Source organism: Sus scrofa, chromosome 9 (assembly GCF_054392235.1).
Source record: "Sus scrofa isolate SSC_HxYL_T2T_F1_AM1 chromosome 9, Sscrofa_HxYL_maternal_Yorkshire_Landrace_v2.0, whole genome shotgun sequence".
In the NCBI taxonomy this organism is placed as follows: Eukaryota; Metazoa; Chordata; class Mammalia; order Artiodactyla; family Suidae; genus Sus; species Sus scrofa.
In genome coordinates, this window is record NC_139391.1 from 21,661,448 (window position 1) to 21,683,918 (window position 22,471).

At 42.2% G+C, this 22,471-nt stretch overlaps 2 protein-coding genes across 4 annotated transcripts in view; one reads left to right on the forward strand and one right to left on the reverse strand.

The window, feature by feature from the left end:
- Positions 1-8,611, forward strand: part of LOC110262276 (uncharacterized) — a 149,340-nt gene extending 140,729 nt beyond the window's left edge. The window contains exon 11 of one of the 2 annotated variants that reach the window (XR_014814872.1): positions 7,116-8,611. The gene's annotated coding sequence lies outside the window, so the exon portion shown is untranslated. Of the gene's footprint in view, positions 1-611; positions 1,969-7,115 lie in introns of those variants that run through there. The other variant, XR_014814868.1, reaches the window with a different exon arrangement.
- RAB38 (RAB38, member RAS oncogene family) overlaps positions 1-10,975 on the reverse strand; it is a 63,571-nt gene extending 52,596 nt beyond the window's left edge. For both annotated transcript variants that reach the window (XR_014814867.1, XM_003482585.4), the window contains exon 1: positions 10,653-10,975. Coding sequence is in view for 1 of the 2 variants with exons in the window: in XM_003482585.4 (XP_003482633.1) it covers positions 10,653-10,854 (202 nt within the window). In the remaining variant the exon portion in view is untranslated. The remainder of the gene's footprint in view (positions 1-10,652) is intronic.
- Between the last annotated feature and the right edge of the window lie 11,496 nt (positions 10,976-22,471).

Here is a 22,471-nt window from a genome sequence, read left to right on the forward strand (position 1 = left end):
CAACTGCATTCTGACAAGGCCACAATGAGAGAGATCCTGGGTTGCCATTTGACCTAGTCAGGCTTCCAGGACTCCACTTACTTGTTACTTTCTAGGACCCCATGAACTCCTCCCTCAAAAGCTCTATATCCTAGGGTCTGTCCTCCTTCTAGTCACCATCCCTCCAATTACCTCACCCTCACTACTTTCTTTTCATGATGACACCTATAATCTATAGCAATGGGAAGCTACCAAAGTGATGTTCCAGGAAGATGAACTTGACTAAGGTCCAAGAATTGGAAGAGAAAGAGACTAGAACTATCCAGATGGCCATGACAGCAAAGAGGTAATGATAATAGTGCTGTCCTGGATTTCGGGCCGTGACAAGCGAGGCATAATCACTGTCTGACCTGGAGATTGATAGCATGTCAGGCTCAAATGAGAATGAAGAAAAGATAGCAGAAGTTTCGAGTCTCATTGTCTGGGTAAAAGGTAATATAATTAACATAAACTAGGGTGACCAGTATAGGAGAGCTATGTCTAGTTGAGATTTACTAATAAATAGCATTAGTTGATATTTACTAATAAATATTTATTTACTAAATAACAGCATCATTTACTACTTTCATTAGGAGAGGTGATGGTAGGAGTTCCCACTGCAGTGCAACAGGATCGGCGGCATCTTGGGAGTGCTGGGACGTGGGGCTCAATCCTCAACCCAGCACAGTGGGTTAAAGATCTGGCACTGCCACAGTGGTGCAGGTCTCAACTGCAGCTCAGATCCCATTCCTGGCCAGAGAGTTTCATATGCTGTGGGGTGGCCAAAAATGGAAAAAAAAAAAAAAAAAAAAAAGGTAATGGTAGACATTCTCTATTTATCTTGCTTTTGTTGTTCTTCTTGTTTTCTTTTTTCTTTTGTAATTTCCATTTTTGCTACATTGAGCATATATTATTTTATTAATAGAAAAGAAACAACTATTTTGGTTTTTATGCAACTTGGCTGTGACATTGATTTTGCAATATATGTGAGATATTTAAAAGGCAACGTCCAGCAGGAAGACAAAATTGCAGGTCTTGCAAGGTTATGTGCATGGTTTTGGAGTCATTGGCATGAACTTAAAGCCAGGGGAATGCATGAGCTCTTCAGGAGAAAGAGACAGAATTAAAAGGGGCCACAGGATGAAATTCTGTCTCAAGTTGTGTGGCCCTAAAGTCACTCACAAGGAGTAACTGGTGCTAGGTCAGAGCACAGGAAATGTCACACTAGCTAGAAGGGCTTTGTTCCATCTGCTCAGGTTTAATCTCAAGGAATGGATGGCTGTGGTGTGGACAGGAGCCTCTCTGCATCATTAGACTATTTTATTTTATTTTTTCATTTTTTAAAGAAATTTATTGAAGTATAGTTGATTTACAAGATTGTGATAATTTCTGCTGTACAACAAAGAGATTCAGTTATACATGTACATACATCCATTCCCTTTCACATTCTTTTCCCACACAGATTATCACAGAATTTTTTTTTACAGAATAGAATACATATATTTAAACACAATTACATTCAGACAGATTATTATATCATGGATCTTAAGAAATAGATTAAGTGTCTTGCTCTGGAGAAGTGGAAAGGAAAATATGCTGAGACAAATAGGAAATTTATTCTATGCTTTATCCCATTTTGTATGGCTTTCATCTTTACTATTTAGTATTACCTATTACATTTTAATTTTTCTTTAAAAATTAGCATTATATTAAAATTGTGTATAGTACACAACTAAAATTTATAAAAAAGAAAGCCTTATATACCATTAAATATTTTATATAGCATAATAAAAAGAATAACTTAACTGGTAAGAATAACAAAAATAATACACCCTCTGAAAGTAAGTAAAATATAAAATGCATAAATTGGTTAAAAAACAGTGTAACTATATAAATATGTCCTCACAATTTGTTACATCTTATTGATTCTTCAATAAAGGCATTACACCATTCTAGGTGATGTGATAAACAAGACATTAAGACCTTACATTGTACCATGGAGAGAAATGGTTATTAATAATACAATTGTAGAACTGTATTATTTAATAGTACAGTGGCATTATTTAATTATAATTATCATAAATTCTTTGATGGAGAAGAAATCAGAATCGGATCTAAGAAGACTTCAGCATTCCAAGAATGGTGTCAAATGACCCCCTTCATGGTGGATTATGCACTTATTTACTATGAGATATATTTCTTCTCCAGAGATTCCTTGTTTGTGTATCAATTGTAGATTTTTGGTTTGATATGAGTCTATATGTATGTGAGATTGTTTTAAGTTGTTGGTCTCTTAATTGCAAGTGCATCTCCAGTATTCTGCATTTGTACCCACCTCTTCTCCTGATTTTGATTTTGGTGGTATAATTGTGCATGGATGATTTCCTATCTTTACTGTATATATACCTCTACTGGTGAGCCTTGTCATTTGTGGAATTTTTGTTTCCTGTTGCTGTCTTTTCTCTTCTGCCTAGAGAAGTTTCTTTAGTAGTTGTTGTAAGGCTGGTTTAGTATTGCTGGATTCTCTCAACTTTTGCTTATCTGAGAAGGTTTTTATTTCTCCTTCAAATCTGAATGAGAGCCTTGCTGGGTAGAGTATTCTTGGTTGGAGGTTTTTTTCCTTTCATTATGTTAAGTATATCATGGCACTCCCTTCTGGCCTGCAGAGTTTCTGCTGAAATATCTGCCAATAACCTCATTGGGGTTCCCTTGTATGTAATTTGTTTCTTTTCCCTAGCTGCTTTCAAGATTTTCTCTTTGTCTTTAATTTTGGTCAGTTTGATTAATATGTGTCTTGGGGTATTCCTCCTTGGGTTTATTTTATATAGTACTCGTGCTTCCTGGATTTGAATGAGTGGTTCCTTTCCCATGTTAGGGAAGTTTTCAGCTATTATCTCTTGGAATATTTTTTCTGTCCCCTTCTCTCTCTCTTCTTCTTCTGGCACCTCTATAATACGGATGTTGGTGCATTTAACGTTGTCCCAGAGTTCTCGAAGACTCTCTTCATTTGTTTTCAATCTTTTTTCTCTTTTCTGTTCTGCATCCGTAATTTCCACTAATCTGTCCTCCAGTTTGCTTATTCATTCTTCTGCCTCCTGTATCCTGCTGTTAGCTGCTTCTAGTGAATTTTTTATTTCAGTTATTGTATTTTGCATCTCTTCTTGTTTAAGTTTTATATCTTGCATCTCTTTGCTCCGTGTTTCCTGTAAGTTATCCATCTTTGCCTCCAGTTTATTTCCAATGTCTTGCATCATCTTCAGCATCAACAGTCTAAAGTTTTTTTCCTGGAGACTGAGAATCTCCTCATCACTTAGCTGATTTTCTGGGGGTTTTCCTTTCTCCCTCATCTGAGTTATAGTTCTCTGTCTTTTCATTTTTATAGGTTTTTGGTGTGGTGACCTTTTTACAGATACAAGAGTTGTAGCCTCTCTTATCTCTGGTGTCTGCCCCCCTTGTGGCTGAAGTGGGTATGGGGGCTTGCTGTAGGCTTCCTGATGGGAGGGGCTGATGCCTACCCCCTGGTAGGTGGAGCTGATTCTAATCCCTCTGGTGGGTGGGGCTTAGAGGCATCTGTGTGCCTGAGGGGTCTTTAGGCAGCCTGTTTACTGAGGGGTGGGGCTGTGATCTCACCTGGATTGTTGTTTGCCCTGGGGCTTCTCAGTGCTGACTGATGGGTGGGGCCAGATTTTCCCAAAATGGCCACCTCCAGAGAAAGGCAGCTGCTGAATATTCCCAAGAGCTTTGCCTTCAATGTCCCTCCCTCACAACAAGCCACATTCACCCCTATTTTCCCAGGATGACCTCCAAGAACTGCAGTCAGGTTTGACCCGGATTCCTGTGGAGACCTTGCTCTGCCCTGGGATCCAATGCACGTGAAAGTTCATTTGTGCCTTTTAAGAACGGGGTTTCCATTTCCCCCAGTCCTGTGGATCTCCTGTGCACAAGCCCCAATGGCCTTCAATGCCAGATGCTCCAGGGGCTCTTTCTCCCAATGTAAGATCCCAGCACGTGAGGATGTGGAGCTCAGAACTCTCACTCCTGTAGGTGAGTCTCTGTGAACCAGTTAGTTTTCAGTCTGTGGAGCTGCCCACCGGGAGGTATGGGGTTGTTTATATCGAGAAATCACCCCTCCTACCTCTTGATGTGGCCTTCTCTTTTTCTTCTGGCGTAGGGTATCTTTTTTAAGGTTTCCGGTCCATTCAGGTGGAGATTGCTCCGCTTTTAGTTGTGAATTTTGTTGTTTTTAGGAGAGAAGTTAAGCTCCAGTACTTCTATTCCACCATCTTTTTTTTTTTTTTTTTGAGATTTTATTTTATTTTATTTTATTTTTATTATTTTTTTTCTAGTTCTTTTTTTTTTTTTTTTCCCACTGTACAGCAAGGGGGTCAGGTTATCCTTATATGTATACATTACAATTACATTTTTCCCCCACCCTTTCTTCTGTTGCAACATGAGTATCTAGACAAAGTTCTCAATGCTATTCAGCAGGATCTCCTTATAAATCTATTCTAAGTTGTGTCTGAGAAGCTATTCCACCATCTTAATCCTCTCTCATCATTAGACTATTTTAGACTTACCTACATCACTACACATTACTTACTGTTACAGTGATTTACTTTCCTGCTATCATGCCCACAAAACTGTGAACTTTTTAGGTCAAGAATCTTGTTCAATTCTGTATCCTTCTTTGTTTTCCCCTTAACCCAGCACAGTGCCTAACACGTAGCAAGCATTTAATATTTACATTTGCTGAGGAAACCAACCACACACATAGGAGCTGCTCCTACCCTTCCATCCCCCCTAATCCCTCCTTCTCTCAAACAAAGGTGTGGATGAGACCTTGTCAGGCTGCTACATGCCCTCCTGTCAAAACTATCCCTCTAAAACCTAGATGAGGGGACTTGTCCCACATGCCTAATGCCCCAGTGTCTGTGACAGACGGAGGTTCTAATTATGGTCCTGCCAGAAGCCCTGAGGTGCATTCCCCTCCCACTTTGAAAGTCCACTGTTTTGCTCAGTGTACATCTTATTTACTTGTAAGCATAGACTGTGCTAATCCACACGGTATTTAGAAAATCTATAATTAGCCAGGCTAGAAACAAAGCAATAAACTGCCCAACAGAAAGTAGCCTGGAGTTGACATAAATTTTTGTTTTTATTTTTTGCACAACGCAGTGGTTGCCAAACTTAGTTCTTTCTACATTTTTAGATCTACAACACTGATATATAAGAAACTTCTTCTAAAACCTTTTGGAGAATTACCTTTTAGAAATAGATACTGAAGAGATGGTCAAGTCCAAACTCTTCCCTCAGTTGAATCTCACAATGTGGAAGCATTTTATAAACTCTAAAGCCACACAGCACTGTGACCAGATGACTCTCAGGACCACTGATGTGGGGAGTCAGTGTCTCCTGGTTCCTGACTCTAGACCCAGGCTACTTCCCACCCTAGCTATGCCTGCTGAATAGCGAATGTCCTCCCACGCTGCTTTGTCACAAAGCTCAGGTGGGTAAAGTTAGTATAAATGTGCCCTTCAGGGAAATAGTTTTCTTATAAGTCGGATCTTATTTTAACTATTTACAGGAATTTATTACTTAGGAAAATCTTACAGTGAAATTTTCACTTGGGGAGGAAGCATTCTATAAATTATCTGCAACTGAATTTATTTTCTACTGTATTTGTTAAATCTAGAATTGGGTTTTCTGATGACCAACAGATGTGGTCATTTCTCTCATATATATGCATAAAAGATGGGGTTAAACAGACCTACTGTTCCTATTCTCCTCAGCCACATGAGCGCTCCCATGACCTTGGGTAAGTCCCTTACCTCTTGAATTCTTGATCTTCTCTAATATAAAAGAGGTTTAACGAAATCTACTCTGTCTATACCCTCAGCAACACTGGGAAGATCAAGCAGGAACATGTATGTATGGGAAAGTAGTTTGTAATAACAATTAAAACAACAAGAGTAATAGCTAACATTTAACATGAGTCAGGCATAGCTTTACATGAATTAACTCATTGCAGTCCTTTAACTCTAATATGCAATTTCTGCTGTTGCCCCCAGTTTATAGACAGGAAAGTAAGGCATAGAAGTTAAGTAACTTGCATAAGAGACAAAGCTAGTAAGTAATAAAGAAGTTGGAATAAGCTGCCAAATACTAACTGGGCACAGTGAGACTATATTATTGCTGATTGTGATGGCAAGAGATAACATGATACAAATGTGTGATGTCACAGGGAAATAATCACCATTTTTTTTTTTTTTTTTTTTTTGTCTTTTTGCTATTTCTTGGGCTGCTCCCGCGGCATATGGAGGTTCCCAGGCTAGGGGTCCAATCGGAGCTGTAGCCACCGGCCTACACCAGAGCCATAGCAACGCGGGATCCGAGCCGCGTCTGCAACCTACACCACAGCTCACGGCAACGCCGGATCGTTAACCCACTGAGCAAGGGCAGGGACCGAACCCGCAACCTCATGGTTCCTAGTCGGATTCCTTAACCACTGCGCCATGATGGGAACTCCATTTTTTTTTTTTGTCTTTTTGCTATTTCTTGGGCCGCTCCCGCGGCATATGGAGGTTCCCAGGCTAGGGGTCCAATCGGAGCTGTAGCCACCGCACCATTTTATTTTATGTTTTATTATTTTGGCCATAACAGCCACACGGGGAAATTCCCAGGTCACCAGTCAAACCCGTCACAGCAGTGGACTACAAACCACAGCAGTGATGATGCCAAATCCTTAACCGCTAGGCCACCAGGGAACTCCCAACAATCACTATTTTAAAGATGGAGCAACTAAGATCCAGCAAGGCTTCATGATTTGCCGGATGTCAAGTATTACATTTTTAGAATACCTATAATTAGAATATATTTGGAATATGGTCTAAAGTATTCCATTTTTAAATTTGGGAAGAAGAGCAAAGCTGTTAGTAAGCTGAGTGTGGGATTCAATGGCCAAGTTTTAAATTCCAGCCCTACCGCCTAACCAGCTATTTTACTGGGAAATTAAAAATTAAATCTGCTTGGACAATTGTAAGAATAAATGCCTAAATGATGTTAGCTACTGCTCTTTTATCAGTGTCCTAATTCTGCAGCTGGTTCCCAAAGCACATCAAGAGTTGTGTGGACTACTAATTACCAGCGGAGGAATTATGGTATCAGAGTTTGGAGAGGAGTAGGAAAGGTGAGTCTCAAATAGGAACTTATTTTGGGGGGGGATAAATCCATAAAAAGAAAATACCCTGTAACCAAGAATCAAATTTTCAGAAATAGATTTTCATTTCTGTCCACTCTCTGCACAGTGGTAATGATTAATGTCCAAAAACACATTAGAAATAGAAAAGAGAAGGCATGGATAATCCATGCCCTAAAGAAGCAGTGCCTTTAAAGAGGAAGAGGGCATGACGACATGGGCCAGTAGTGCACCAGGTACTCACAGGCCTGTGGTCCTCAAGAGTATGGCCAGATTCCAAATCAGACTGAACTGGGTCAAATCCAGCTCTTCTACTTCTTAGCGGGGTGGCCTTGGGCAAAGTGACTTAAGTTCTCTGACTCTATCAGGAGTTTCTGAAGCCGGAGTGGACCCAGCTGTTCCTGTGCAGTGGGATCACTGAGATTCAGGGCAACTGGACTTTGTAGGATTCATCACATTGGTTTCAAGGACTACTTCACAAGCCCTGAAGTACTTTTCAGTCTTTGTCAGGGGCACACTGGCCAGTCTAAGTGGCTCAAGACACACATCATGAAAACTTGTTAAACAAATAAGACCCTACTTGGCATTGAACCAAATGGATATGAAAAGTCTAACTGAGCAAAGATTCCCTCTACAATAGACCAATCTAAATCCTATCAGGATAGGGCATGTCCCCTCTACCTCCTCACCCCTCCGGTGACCTCAAAGTCAGTCTCTCCCAGTTTTCACTACCTGTTCTTTTCAGACACATACCAAAAGTGACCACAAAGCAGACAGAAGCATTCCCCAAGGTTGGACAGACAAACTGATCTGAAAGTGCTATAAGATACACGTCACTGATAGTAGCCTGGCTGGGCAGTCGAGACTGGATTTCATATGAACTCACTCCTCACAGGACTAGCTATGCAGCTTGAAAGAAGTCAGTTTGCTCAGTCACTATGCTCCCATCGTCTTTTCCCACAATGGCTCAGCTTCCCCCCAACCAGCTCTGCCTGCTGCCCAACTTCTAACTCAGCCCACAGGGATTTAACAGGTTAGCACTGAATATCAGAACTCCAGGAAAAGGAAGCTTCCCTGCAGAGAAGGTGCTCACCAACGTACCTGTAGAACTGACTTTCCAGATTTCTTATTTACACAGACTTCTGAGACTATAGCCTCCATGGCAGCTTTGGTCCAGAACCACAGCTCAGGAGATATTTCTCAGCTTGGAAATGAAATCACTAAATTGTAATGTGAATAAAGCTGGAAAATTGTGCTGGTTGTTTTGGACCAGATTATCTGTAATCATCACTTATTAGGAATCATCCTTTAATAAGACTTAATCAGTACATTTCTATCATGTTCTTCCTGCCTAGTATTTATGCATGCTCCAAAAAAAAAAAAAAAAAAAAAAAAAAAGTAGCTAGTGTAACAACCATCCTTGTGTTTCTCCAAGGTAGTAAGTACTAATGGGTTTATCTAGCGTTTGCTAGTTGTTCATCTCTCATTTGTTGGGAGGAAGCATCCTGACTATTTATAGATAAGGGAACCGAGACCAGAAAGTTGGAGAAATAGCCTAAAATCACCCAGGACATTGGGATTTGGACAGAAGTGGTTCAACTCTGGAATTTAGGCTCTTAATCTCTACACCCTACTATTTTCCATTAGGGGAGGGCACTAGATCCACAGACATTATGTAACACGTCTGAGGTTACATCCTTACTTGCATTTCACACAAAAGTCTAAATTATAGCTACATCCCCTTTCAAAGAGTAAGCTAATTCTAATCTGGGTCCTAGAGACTTAGATGCAGCTAGATGGCTTGTCAAACACTAAGACAAGCAGTAGCAAAGTACACAGACTCGCAGTGGATTTTCCAGATATAAAGCCCTATCAGATAGTGGCCTATGGCATCTTCCGGTCTCTGATAACCTCTGTGCTACCAGAGCTGCTAAAGATGACACCAAAGGCATGAATCTGTTCACATGCCAAGGGTTTTATCATAAGACCTGGCAGCTCATGATTAAAGAGGCACTGGACTCCCCAGAACCAGAAATGCCCTTTCAAAAATGTTCCACATTTGTTCTCGTTTCAAGGCATGATAAAGAGTTTCCAGTCAAATGCATCAGCTAAAATGAACCTTCTGAAAAAGTGGCCAGTTTGGGTCCAGCACTTACAAAGGTTCCTAGTGCCACAGACCATGAGGTACGCAGAAGTGAGGCAGACCGTTTGAAGGGTCCACAGGGAATCCCTGAAGATCTTCAAACTTCTGAGCAGGAAGCTTCCTGCCCTGTCATTGCCCAACTGCCCTCCACTGAACAGAGATGCAGCTGAGCCGGAAGGGACTTGTCTGAAGCCACTGAGCAGATTAGTGAGCTACAGAGGGGGGTCTACAAGGAAGGACTGGACATGCCCAGGTTGCACACAGCCTTGGTCCAAGGACTAACTCTGCACCTGCACATTGGGCTGAAGGCCTAACTTCTTGTACCAACCCTAGGAATCAAAATCTGATTTCAAACATTGTAAAGATACTTCTCATTTTCCAAACCTCTCAGTGTGAACTTTAGAGCCAAATCTAGAAATCTGTGCCCAGGAGTCCCTGTTGTAGTTTGGCAGTAATGAACTTGACTAGTATCCCTGAGGATGGGGATAAACAAGTCATGAAAGGTATTTTTCAGTCTTTTTCAGGGGCACATTGGCCAGTCTAAGTGGCTGCAAGAAGTGTGTCCTAAAAAAAAAAGAAATCTGTAGCTAATGTCATTTAGACCTTTAGACAAAAGTGGCCCTAAAATATATACACAAGCTGCTTTTCACAGATGACTGGGGTGAGGGGGATAATACTTTACCCTCAATAAATAATACTTTGCCCTCAGTACATATACAGAAAGGTCCTTGGCTTTATCAAAGCAGAGAACCTCAACCTGGCCTTACCGAAGGGCAGAAAAGGGAATGGCCAAAGCTGGAATAAAGAGAGAGCCTTGAAACAAGAATTGGGAAAGTCTTCTAGCCTGGAATTCTCCCCTTTCCCGCTGTGAATCGGTCTAGGGGCTTCCCCTCGGTGGCCTGGGCAAGGAAGGGCGGGCAGGACACTCAGGGAGGGGCCGCGTCACCGGCACCACTGCCCGCGGCCGGAAAAGGAGCTGGAGACCGAGAACTGAATGCAAGTCCGATAGTTTCCCTAAGGGTTCCTGGGGTGGCGGCTGAGAGATCCCAGGAGAGGCTGTGAGAGGAAGATAAATCAACAGCCCCAAAGTGCCAGGGAACGCACTTGAAGTTTCCGCGCGCGCCCGCGAGAAAACTTTAGTTTTCTTTGAAACCCAATTTCCTGCCCACCAGTGAAAGTTTCTTGCGGCGCAGCGCCCAGGAGATCTGGGTCTCCCACTTGGCCCCAAGCCGCTGCCCTGGGACTGGAGAACCGCTGCGAGGCGCTCCCATCCCCATCCTCTCCCCGGCTGCTCACCTGCAATGTCCCAGAGCTGCAGGCGAACCACGGTCTCCGGGTCCCAGTGGAGCACTTTGAGCGCGAAGTCCACGCCGATGGTGGCCCGGTAGTGCGAGGAGAAGTTCTGGTGCACATAGCGTTTGATGATGCTGGTCTTGCCCACGCCCAGGTCACCAATCACTAGCAGCTTGTACAGGTGCTCCTTGTGCGGGACCTGCATCCTGGCGGCCCGCCCGCCTCGCGGTGCGGTGCAGTGCGGGCCGGGGAAGCGCAGCCGGGGCCTGGGCGGGAGAGACTCGGGGAGCGCGCGTGCCTGCGCAAGGGAGTGGAGGCGTCGGGGCGGGACGGGACGGGGGCGAGGGGCGGAACTCCTCCCCAGCTGCCTGGAGAAACGCCCAGACAGGAGCCTAGGGGTTAATCCTCCTTCCTACCCCGCGCCTCTAGGCATTGGAGGAGGGAGGAGACCCGAGCGATTCCCGGGCCTGGAAAGAGGGGGTGGGCGGTCGGCTCACGTGCAGATGCCTTTTGTAGAGGTTATTCGTTCACAATTTACAGTTTCCGAAGAGCTTTTCTCAACGAAGCTGGAGATGTGCGTCTTATTTTCCAAGTTTTGCGAGCGAGAGTGTCAAAAAGTTAAGTGAATTGCAGGAGAAGATATTAACAAACCTGGCTGAACAAAGGGCTCTTAGAAGTCAAGAGCCTCGCCACCATCCCTGACGGTAGACAGAGCTTGCTGGAGAGGCAGCAGATAATACAATTTCAGGAGCTACATCTGGATTTGGGTCCAGCATGCCCTGGTCTTCGAGGTGAGTGGCCTTGGGCAAGTCATTAGAGCTGCCCCCGACTCCTTTCTTTCTCAGTGACCTGGTAATGGCAGTCCTGACCTATCAGCCGCCTTGGAGCGGGGAACACTGAGTACCTTCACACCTATTCAACTATTAATGATCTAACCAGGAGGATAAGTGGGCTGAAAATGCTAAGAGCATCCATCCATGACCTGTAGCCTCCTCCTCTGCTTTCCTAAAAGCTCTGAGCAGCCCTGAAAGACAATTTAAACAACTAGTCAGATTATTTTAAGTGATAATAATAAGAGCAAGCATCTATCCAGCATTTGCTATTTGCCAGGTTTTATACATGTCACTTAATCATCCTAGCAGTCTTAAAAATAGATAACAGCTAGTGATGAAAAAGCCAGATTAGATTCAAACCTAAGTCTTTCAGTACCAAAGAGGTGTTTTGTTTTGTTTTTGATTCATTCTTTTAACCAATGTATATTTGTGCTCAGAATAAGGAATTTACCTCCTTGTGAGCACAAGAGAGACAAACAAGACAGACAAAAATAAATAAATACAGCTTGTAATATATTAGCAGATTATATATAATAAGTGGGCCAAGTATTCTACCTGTCTAGAGCACTGACTAACACCGTGGCTTCACAGATTGGGGTGGGGGGGTGGGGGGAGTAGATCATGACCCTAAGGTGCCCAAGTCTCATTCTGAGAACCTGCAAAATTAATGATGATGGCAAAATAAGATCCCACCAGATCTAAAATCCTGGCTCTGTCGATCTGAAAGATAAGCTTGGTCTAATAAACAAAAAGCTAATGGTGTTAACAGTAGAATAAAAAATAAAGATGAAAATACAAAACAATTACATAAAAAACAAATATTTTAAAAAATCATCAAAGCCAAAAGGTAGTTCCCTGTAAAGAATAATAAACTGACAAACACCCAATAATACTGATCAAGAACTAATTTGAGGAGTAACCCTTTGTTCGCTTAGTAGTTAGCAAACCCAACTAGCATCCATGAGGACTCTGGTTGGATCCCTGGCCTTGCTCAATGATGGATTTGGGATCTGGTGTTGCCATGAGCTGTAGTGTAGATCGCAGATGCAGCTTGGATCCCGAGTTGCTGTGCTCTGGCATAGGCCAGCAGCTACAGCTCCAATTTGAACCCTAGCCTAGGAACCTGTATATGCCTCCAGAGCTGCCCTAAAAAGACCAAAAAAATAAAATAAAATCTAATTTGAAAAAACACAAATTGTCAATATCAGTTCATATAGACATGAACAATTAATGAACATATGAACAGTTTTATGTCAATATGCTTGAAAGTTGAACATGGGCAACTTCCTTGAAAAATACAAGTAACAAAACTGACAAAAGAAATGGAAAAACTGGGAGTTGCCCTTGTGACTCAGTGGAAATAAACCCAACTAGTATCCATGAGGATGTGCGTTTGATCCCTGGCCTCACTCAGTGGGTTAAGGATCTGGCATTGTAGTGAGCTGTATGTCACAGACACAGCTAGGATCCTGAGTTGCAGTGGCTGTGGTGTAGGCCAGGAGCAAATGCTCCGATTCACCCTCTAGCCTGGGAACCTCCATATGCCGCAGATGTGGCCCCCACCCCGCCCCCCAAAAAAAAGAAATGGAAAAACTAAATCATTCTACACTGATTGGAGACCGAGTCTAGAAGAAGCAGCAGCAGCAGCTAATGGTAGTAGACCAAAGGAGGGGGTGGAGGTTTGAGACGTCACGTGAGCCAGCCCTCAAGGCTATGCCTGATCCAGCTTCACAGGCCCCAGCCTGTTTTCCCAGCCAAGTCGGGCTGAGTCATCCTCACCCTCACCTGGTCTCTTCTCGATCAGGAGCCTGTTGGAGCCTCAGACATTTAGATTTATTGTGTGGGGCAGGCAGGCCATGATTCAGATTTTCTGGGACCTAAGCTTATGGGGGGGGAAGGGGAAGAATGCAAAATTAAGGACCAGCTCCTAAAGCTTCCGCTTTGCTTTGCTGCCTCTCTGGGGACAGTGACCAGTCACAGTGAGGCAGGAAGAATCGTGGTTCATTTCCAGAGTCATTCATTTAGGTCCCATGACAGTTCTTCACAGTGGAAAGAAATGACTCTTGGCTTGTAATTTTTAAATCTTTTAGACTAAGATTCCTAGGCTAGCAGTTCAGTAAAATCCTGAAAGAGCCTAAGTAAAATGAGGGAGTTGGGTTGCAAGATCTCTGCAGAATACTCCCGATGCTAAAATACCAGAATTCTGGGTCTTGTAGACCTCTTCAGGGGAGAGGGACACCCCAGCCAATTCTAACCACCCCACCATGGCACCATTACAGGTGGAGTTTTTGATCTTGCACTTCATCCCCTCACCCCACCCCCCACTTAAGGAGATTTGGGAGAAAGGCATGAATGGGCCATTTCAAAACAAACATGCCACAGTTCGCGTCTGATTTCGTGGCTCTGTTCTCTCAGCTGCTGTGTATTTTTCCCCTAAGATAAGGGCTCTCCAAGCACTTTTTTTTTTTTTTTTTTTTGAGGGGGAGGGCAGACCTTTCTGTTGTCCCTTGTTTTGCTTTGAAATTATTTCTTTTGCTGAGAACTAGACTGCAATCAGGAAGCCAGGTAGGTGGAGATAGAATATAAACTAGATCCAGGTTAGAGCATCTTGAGATGAAAAGGGCATCAGCAAACAGGCAGACCATCACTGTTGCTGTCCTTGCTCCGCCACCAGAATAGGAGGCTTCTTTAAGAACCCTTCTGTCTCAACTTGAGAATCTATCTGCCGCACACTGTCCAGAAGGAAGCCTGGCTTTACCTTGACAAGCCAGCTCTCCTTCCCTCCAGAGAGAAGGGCTGGGGGTTGTGCCATGTGGCACCTCCTCCCAGCAGCCACCCTGCACCATGGAAATCAGCTTTCCATGGTAACTCTCAAAGCATCGCTGGGGATCTGCTGACAATCGTACTGTCCTCAAATTGCTAAACCACAGCACACCCTCTCCTGAAGAACAAGAAAGTAGGGGACTTAAGTCTGTAAAATGTATACAAGGCCACAAGGGGCTCAGAATTCAAGTATGCATGGTATTCCAGAAGACACAGAGTCAGATTTCTCTAAGACTCCATTTGCTTGTTGTCCAGTGTGGGGACATATTCTTGCACATAGTAAATAGAAAAACTAAATGATTGGAAATTGCTTTGCAAACATAAATTTGAAGCTCTCATGTTTCCCTCCCAGGCCTGCTGTATTAGGTGAGCTCCTATGAAGTTACCTCATTTGTTTCCAGCAATAAGAGAGCCGTAGGGAGTTATTCATTAGCTTATGTGGTTCTTAATTATTGCTCTGAAGAAATACTTAAATGACTGCAAGAGAGCGTGCCAAATACTCTGTTGTAGGATAGGTAAGGTAATTTTTCTTAGATTAATGCAGTCTTCAAAGAGATGGACTTTACTCTGAAAAGCCCTGTAAGAGGCGACGATAAATTTTTATTATTCAAGCTGGGACTCCTAAGAGTGTAAGGGGGCACTATTAATAATTACACCAAACTACAGGAACAAGGCAGGACCATCCTACAGTGTTCATTCCTGAAGCAGAGGGTTAGAGTTCTCAAATGAGATCTACCACTAAGGGTGGCATTTGAGAAATCTCCTAAATCGCTCTTCTAATAAATAGTTCTGCCAAGTTAAAGCTACTGCTCATTTCTCTGTTACCTTCAAAAAGTTCCCCTTTTATATACGAGTTTTGTCTAAAACTTGTGCTAACTTGAAACGGGATTTATATCCAGTATTGATTCTGGGGTGCAGCACTTGTCTGGAATTAGGCAGCAATTTTTAGATTATTTGGAAAGAGGCCAAGGTGGATTCCATATGGGAAGTGCTTGAAATGAGGTCTATGAGATTAATGGTGTTGGACTTTTTCACCAGAAAAAAAAAAATTATAATAGATATATATTGATTATCATCCAAAAATGATTATAAGTAAGTTTCTGAACCCGCCATTAGTCTGGACCAAGAAAACCAGATTATGCCCTAAATCATTTCCAGCAGTAGATTTATTAACAATTAAAATCATATACCAGGAATTCCTGTTGTGATTCAACAGGTTAAGAACCCAACTAGTATCCATAAGGATATGGGTTCAATCCCTAGCCTCACTCAGTGAGTTAAGTATCTGCCGTTCCCATAAGCTGTGGTATAGGTTTCAGATGCAGCTCAGATCCCATGTGGCTGTGGCGAAGGCCAGCAGTTCCAGCTCTGATTCAACACCTAGCCCAAGAACTTCCATATGCTAGAGGCAAATGAATAAATAAAATCATGTGCCATAGCTACACACATTAGATTTGCACTGGAGAATCTTGCCTGAGTTAGGACCCATTTTCCTCCTAACCCACCCTACATGAATGAGTGGAAGTGAACTACAGAATGGGCAAAAGGCAAGCATTTGAGAAGAATGTGGAACAAAATGATTCCATATGAACTCAGACTTTCAACTTCTTTGGCTTAGTGACTATGATGGACCAGGCCCCACATGGTTAATTAATTTGACCCTCACAATCACTGGTTAGTACATACCCCCACTTGAAAATGAGGCAAGTGGGGCTCAAAGAATTTAAGTAATTTGCCCAAAAGTGACGGAATAAAAATTATAACTCCTAATTCCTAAATCCAGGCTTTTCCTATTCTACCACACTCCTTTAGCATGTGCTAAAACGCAGGTCCAGACTCCTACTCTAGCTTTGTTTCTACTAAACGACTAGATATTCAGGCTGTAGGGAAAAGGGGTTGGTTGTGTATCTTACAAAGTCCTAAGTATGTAGAGAAATATAAAGGAGGAAAAGAAGAGTTCCCCTCGTGGCTCAGTGGAAACAAATCTGACTAGCATCCAAGAGGACGCAGGTTTGATCCCTGGCCTCGCTTCAGTGGGTCAAGGATCCAGCATTGCCATCAGCTGTGGTGTAGGTCATCAGCTGTGGTATAGGCTCAGATCTGGTGTTGCTGTGGCTATGGTGTAGGCCAGTGGCTACAGCTCCGATTCGACCCCTGGCCTGGGAACCTCCATATGCTGCTGGTACCGCCGCCCCCCCCCCAAAAAAAAGGAGGAAAAGAAAAATGTGTGATTCAAAGATAAAAGGATATATCTCACACTCATTCAACAACTGAGGCAAAAAGGCAACACAAAGTAAAAATGGCATGCTATCTGTTCGTGGGAGTGATCTTACCAGCTTGTGCAGAGAGTGTAAACCCAGGAGTCTACTTCTGTGGCTCACAGCTTAATGATACTGAGATTCTCTTGTGAATGTGCCCCTCATCATAACACGTGGGACCAAGGGGATTGGTATAGTCTGACTCAGAGGATAACTCAAGGAAGTTACTGATACACTATAAGGGTGTCAATCAAATATTTATGTGTAAAAGAGGTTCCCACTGTGTCTCAGTGGCTTAAGGGCCCACTGTTGTCTCTGTGAGAATGTGGGTTCAATCCCTGGCCTTACTCAGTGGGTTAAGGATCCCACGTTGCTGTGGCTGTGGTGTAGGCTGGCAGCTGCAGCTGCTATTCAACCACTAGCCTGGGAGCTTACATATGCTGCAGTTGTGGCCATTAAAAAAAAAGAGAGAGAAAGAGAGAGAAATATTTATGCATAAAACACCATGACAGAATTTTTTGAGGGACAGGATAAGGAGTGGGGTCTCATTTATCCATAAGAGCATGTAAGGCATAAGCCCCTGCCATGAAGCTGGGGGTATTCTGGTTAGAGTGCAAGTCAGCATGCATATACATGGCCCTCTCTCTCCTCAGACCCTTTTGCTGGCTTCTCCCCTTCCTAGTTGCTCACCACTCCAGACTGCTATTCTCCATCCCTGGGACTCCGACTTTACTTGCTTGAGGTCTTCTAATCCTATGACAAGACAGCAAACCAGGCCAGACATTAAACCCAGCCATCAGTCTATCTCATTTGATTTCATATTTGAGGTTCACCACTAACTGGGTGTAAGACCTTAGTAAAGTAACTTAACCTCTATAGGCCTGTCCCTTCATGTATAAAATGAGGATGATAATTTCTCCCTCCTAAAGTTGTCAGATGGTTAAGGAAGTACTGCCGTGAAGTGCTCAGCATAGTGTCTGGCTCAGGATATGTGCTGAAAAGAAAATGCTGTTCAACTACCTGATGTCTGCTGATGATTTCTCTGCCTGCACCTAAAATCCCCTCCCTTCTGCATTCTGCTCCCTTGTTCCCACTGCCTTTTGAGCGTTTCTACCAGGCTTTCTGGAGGACATTTCAAACCCAGCATGTCCAAAACTGAAGTCATTATCTACCCTAACAGACTTGTTCCTTTTCCTGTATTCCTGGTTTTAGTCATTGGCTCCACCCTCCCCGAAGTCTACAAGCCTGGAAACTCAGTCACACTCGATTCCTCCCTCTTTATTGCCACACATCCCAGCAGCCTGAGTCCCCTCATTCTCTCTCAGATCCCTTAGTGCAATTTCTCTACTCCATAAAGTACTATTAGAACATAGAGGTGAATATCTGGTCAGTATAATTGTGGGCAAAAGATTTTTAAGTATTAAACAAAAGGCAGAAATCATAAAAGGGAAAGAACATTTTGTGTGTGTGTGTGTGTGTGTGTGTGTAAATCACCAGAAGCAAGACAAATGGCAAATGCAAAATAGGGAGTATCTTGTGATATTTAAGACAGGCAAAACAGGATATACCACATACATAAAAAGCTTTTATAAATTTATATGAAACATCCAAATAGATAAATGAACAAACAGGGAAATGAATAAGCAATGGACCACAAGAGTTCCCTGGTGACTCAGCAGGTTAAGGATCCAGCATTGTCACTGCTATGGCTCTGGTTACCGCTATGGCACATGTTTGATCCCTGGTCTGGGAACTTTTGTAGGCCTCAGGTGCAACCAAAAGAAAAAAAAAAAAAAAGGGGGACCACACAAGGAAAACAGAAAGCCAATAATAATGTGAAAAAATATTTTTTCACTGGTAATACAGTAGAAAATTTAAACAATGACAAGATACCATTTTTCACTTTTAAAATTGACAAGTATATGTTTTAATACTAAAAATATCCAATATTTGAGTTCCTGTTGTGACACAGCAGGTTAAGGATCCCACATTGTCTCTGTGGCAGCACAGGTTTGGTCCCCAGCCTGGCACAGTGGATTAAGGATCGAGTGTTGCCGGAGCTGTGGCTCCGATTCAGTCCCTGGCCTGGGAACATCCATATACTGCAGGTATGGCCAAAAAAGAAAAAAAATAAAATCCAGCAAAGAAATAAACACTATCATATGATCCTGGTGGCATTATAATTAAGAAACAGTTGTGGAGTTCCCGTCGTGGCGCAGTAGTTAACGAATCCGACTAGGAACCATGAGGTTGCGGGTTCGGTCCCTGCCCTTGCTCAGTGGGTTAATGATCCGGCGTTGCCATGAGCTGTGGTGTAGGTTGCAGATGCGGCTCGGATCCCGCGTTGCTGTGGCTCTGGCGTAGGCCAGTGGCTACAGCTCCGATTCAACCCCTAGCCTGGGAACCTCCATATGCCGCGGGAGGGGCCCAAAGAAATAGCAAAAAGACAAAAAAAAAAAAAAAGAAAAGAAAAGAAACAGCTGTTAGAAAAAATTTGGTTATATGTATCAAAAACCTTAAAAATGTATGTACCTGTTGACCTAAAAATTATATTTGTAGGAATTTATGATAATCTATCATTAGAGAGAGGTTTGTAAAAATGTAACTTTGTGAATGCATATTACAGTGTTGCTTATCATAGAAAAAAATAGGAACTTTCTAAATATACATTTGGTTAAATATTACAGTGTTAGAAATATGTGATGGCATATTATACAACTTTTATAAATGATGTGTAAGAAAAATATTGAATGACCTGGAAAGATAGTCACAATTCGACACTCTGCCAGCACCTAGCACAGCCTCTGCTATGTTCCACCTTGTGGGCTCAAGACATGTTCTATCCTCATTCAGGCCAGACTGCATTAAATGTCCTGATTTGCACAGACACTCAGTACATGTTTTAATAACAATGGAAGCTATGAATGATGTGAGACTATGTCTTATGCTGTCAATCACTTTGAGTCCTCAGTACTAATAGCTGACTATTTTTCTTCTACAAGGAACTTGAGCATTGCTGCCAGCTTCTTCAGAAAGCAGTGGGAAGTGGGTGGCGGAGGGGACTATCCAAAGACTGTAGACCAGAAATTTTAAAGACTATGGTCCATTTGTGACTCTACTGGTAACTACTAAGTCAGCCTGGTCGCTTCACTTTACACCCCTGCAACTCCCCTTGAATAGCTTCTCTAACTTGCTTAGACCTTCTCAAAGACAACCTGGCCATGGGCATTGAAAGTCTCTCTCTCTCTTTTTTTTTTTTTTTTTTTTTTTGGTCTTTTTTAGGGCTGTACCTGTGGCATATGGAGGTTCCCAGGCTAGTGGTCTAATTGGAGCTACAGCTGCCAGCCTACACCACAGCCACAGCAACATCAGATCCAAGCTGCATCTGCCACCTACACCACAGCTCACAGCAACACCAGATCCTTAACCCGCTGAGGGAGGCCAGGGATCGAACCCACATCCTCATGGTTTCTAGTCAGATTCGTTTCTGTTGCACCACAATGGGAACTCCCTGAAAGTCTTAAATATAGGCCTACTTATCCAACAAATAATAAATGCTGTTTAACCAATTATTCCACTTGCAAGAATCCATCCTAAAGAAATCATCAGTCTTTCAAAGATGTATGCACAAGCTATTTAATGCAGCACTTTTTTAGCAGCAATCTGAGTATCAATCAATAGAAAATTGGTTAAGAAGACATCATATCCATAAAATTTAATATTTACGGCCACTAACCTTCATGTTTATGAAGAATATTTAGAGCCGTGTAGTGTTTAGGATATGATATTATTTTGGAAAAAGCAAGATATAAAATTACATATGAACCATAAATATAAATATGTATATATGCATATACATATATATATATTCATTCCAAACTTGCAAACATATGTGCATGAATATACATATAGCTGGAAGCAAACTTAACAAAATATGAATGACAGGCTTAATGGTGATTTCTCTTCTTTATGCTTTGCAAAATTCTCTACCGTATACATATATTGACTTTAAAATTGGTGAAAATTAATGTATGATCATTTTGGATATCTTTTAGGATTTACTATTTATTTTTATTGACTTTTTGGCATTTTGAAATTTCACAGTAAGATGCCTTTAAGTCACTAAGTAGTCTCTGCCGTCTAGATGCTCATGAACTTCATTTTCCAGACGCATTCTTACATTATTTCTAGGACAATTTTCTCTGCCTTTTTCTAAGTAATCTACCTCTAGACCATCATTATTAAGACTTTTAAAAATTACTGTTTTGTTCTTATTCTACTTTCTGGAGGATTTCCTCACTTTGATTTTCCAAGTCTTCTACTGAGCATTTTATTAGCTACTCAATTTTCAAGATATGTTTAGATCTAGTGACCTATTTTTTTTTAAAGTGACAGACAGCGTCCTAAACCATAAATATACTACTTGATCAATTAAGTTCTCTTTGTTGATTTTTGATGACAATCTCATAGTAGCTTCCTAAAAATTATTGGAAAATTTACTACCCAGCACTTCTAACACCCCAATGTACCACATCATAAGTTGTTAAATAGCTCTGGAATTATAGGTTGCCTATAGATTTGCAACCCCTAACTTGCCCTGGCCCCTACAATAATCTAGGTGTTTTGTGAAGGGGATAATAGATGGTCTGTGGGGAGCAGGAATTCTTAGATTGTATTACTGTTGAAAGATCCTTTTATTGAGCTAAATTCAACTTGGGGGAAGCTGGGAGACAAGGAAAAGTGGCTTGTTTCCACTGCCCATAAAACACTCTCACCACCCCTCACCTCCACCCCTCCACCCATCATCTAATGACAAACTTTCTTTTCAGAAATTTGGGTTAGAAAGAACTCAAATTTCTATGTGGCAGTGAGAAAAGATGGGAGATTGTTTTCACTGTTGTTCTTACAAAGAAAAAAAGCAAACAAAACCCTCTTAGCCCTGGTCTCTTTAGACCCAAGTCTACCCATTAAAGGTGTTCGGAAATATCTTTCTGTTGATCAGGGTTGGGATCCCAGGTCTTTGTCAGCAGCAGTGTTCCTGAGTCAGAAGCCATACTGATTGGTGCCCACCTCCTTCAACTAGTTTACCTCAAGGAAGAGATGCTAATCTAGGTGGCTGGGATCATCTTTCCCAGGTAAGGCATATCACACAAATCGGCCTATCCTACAGGGAACAGAGATACAAGGAGGACCAGAGGCCTCCCAGATCTAGGTTAGACTTCTTAAAGCTGATAATCTCATGATAGTTTAAAAAAAAAAAAAAAAATGGTACCACCACCTCCAGAAGTCTCAGGAATATCAAGGCTATATAGGCATCTAAAATTCCATGCCCCAAAGGACAAGTGTTTACAGCAGGGGTAGATCAGCGAAACAGCCTTGTTTAGTGGTTCTGGTAACAGCTATTGCTGAGGGGTTTTTGCTGCTACTTCCTCCATTTGATGAAACAATTTATCAGCTAGGCCTTTCTTTACCACTGACTCATTAAAGATGAATTCCTCCAAGGCAATTCAATTTGGACATACGGTCTTTTTCTTTTTTTCTTTCTTTTCTTTTTTTTTTTTTGGCTGCGCCAGTGGCATATAAAAGTTCCCAGGCCAGGGACTGAACCTGAGCCACAGCAATGACAACACCAGATCTTTAACCACTAGGCCACCTAGGAACTCCCTGGGCATATGGTCTTAATAAATACATCTTCCAACATTCTCTGCTCTTCTGGGATAAAGTTTGTGCATCTTCAGTGAACACACCTTGGCTTGGCTGACGAGATTCTTTGGGAATGCAGTAATTCAATCAGCAGAATCCTGTGAGCCAGTGACTCCTGAGTCACTCTAGTACCTCAGTTTAAGTATTGTTGTTGTTGTTTTAATAATTGTTTTACAGCTTGTTAATTCTCTTCCACTTAGGAAAA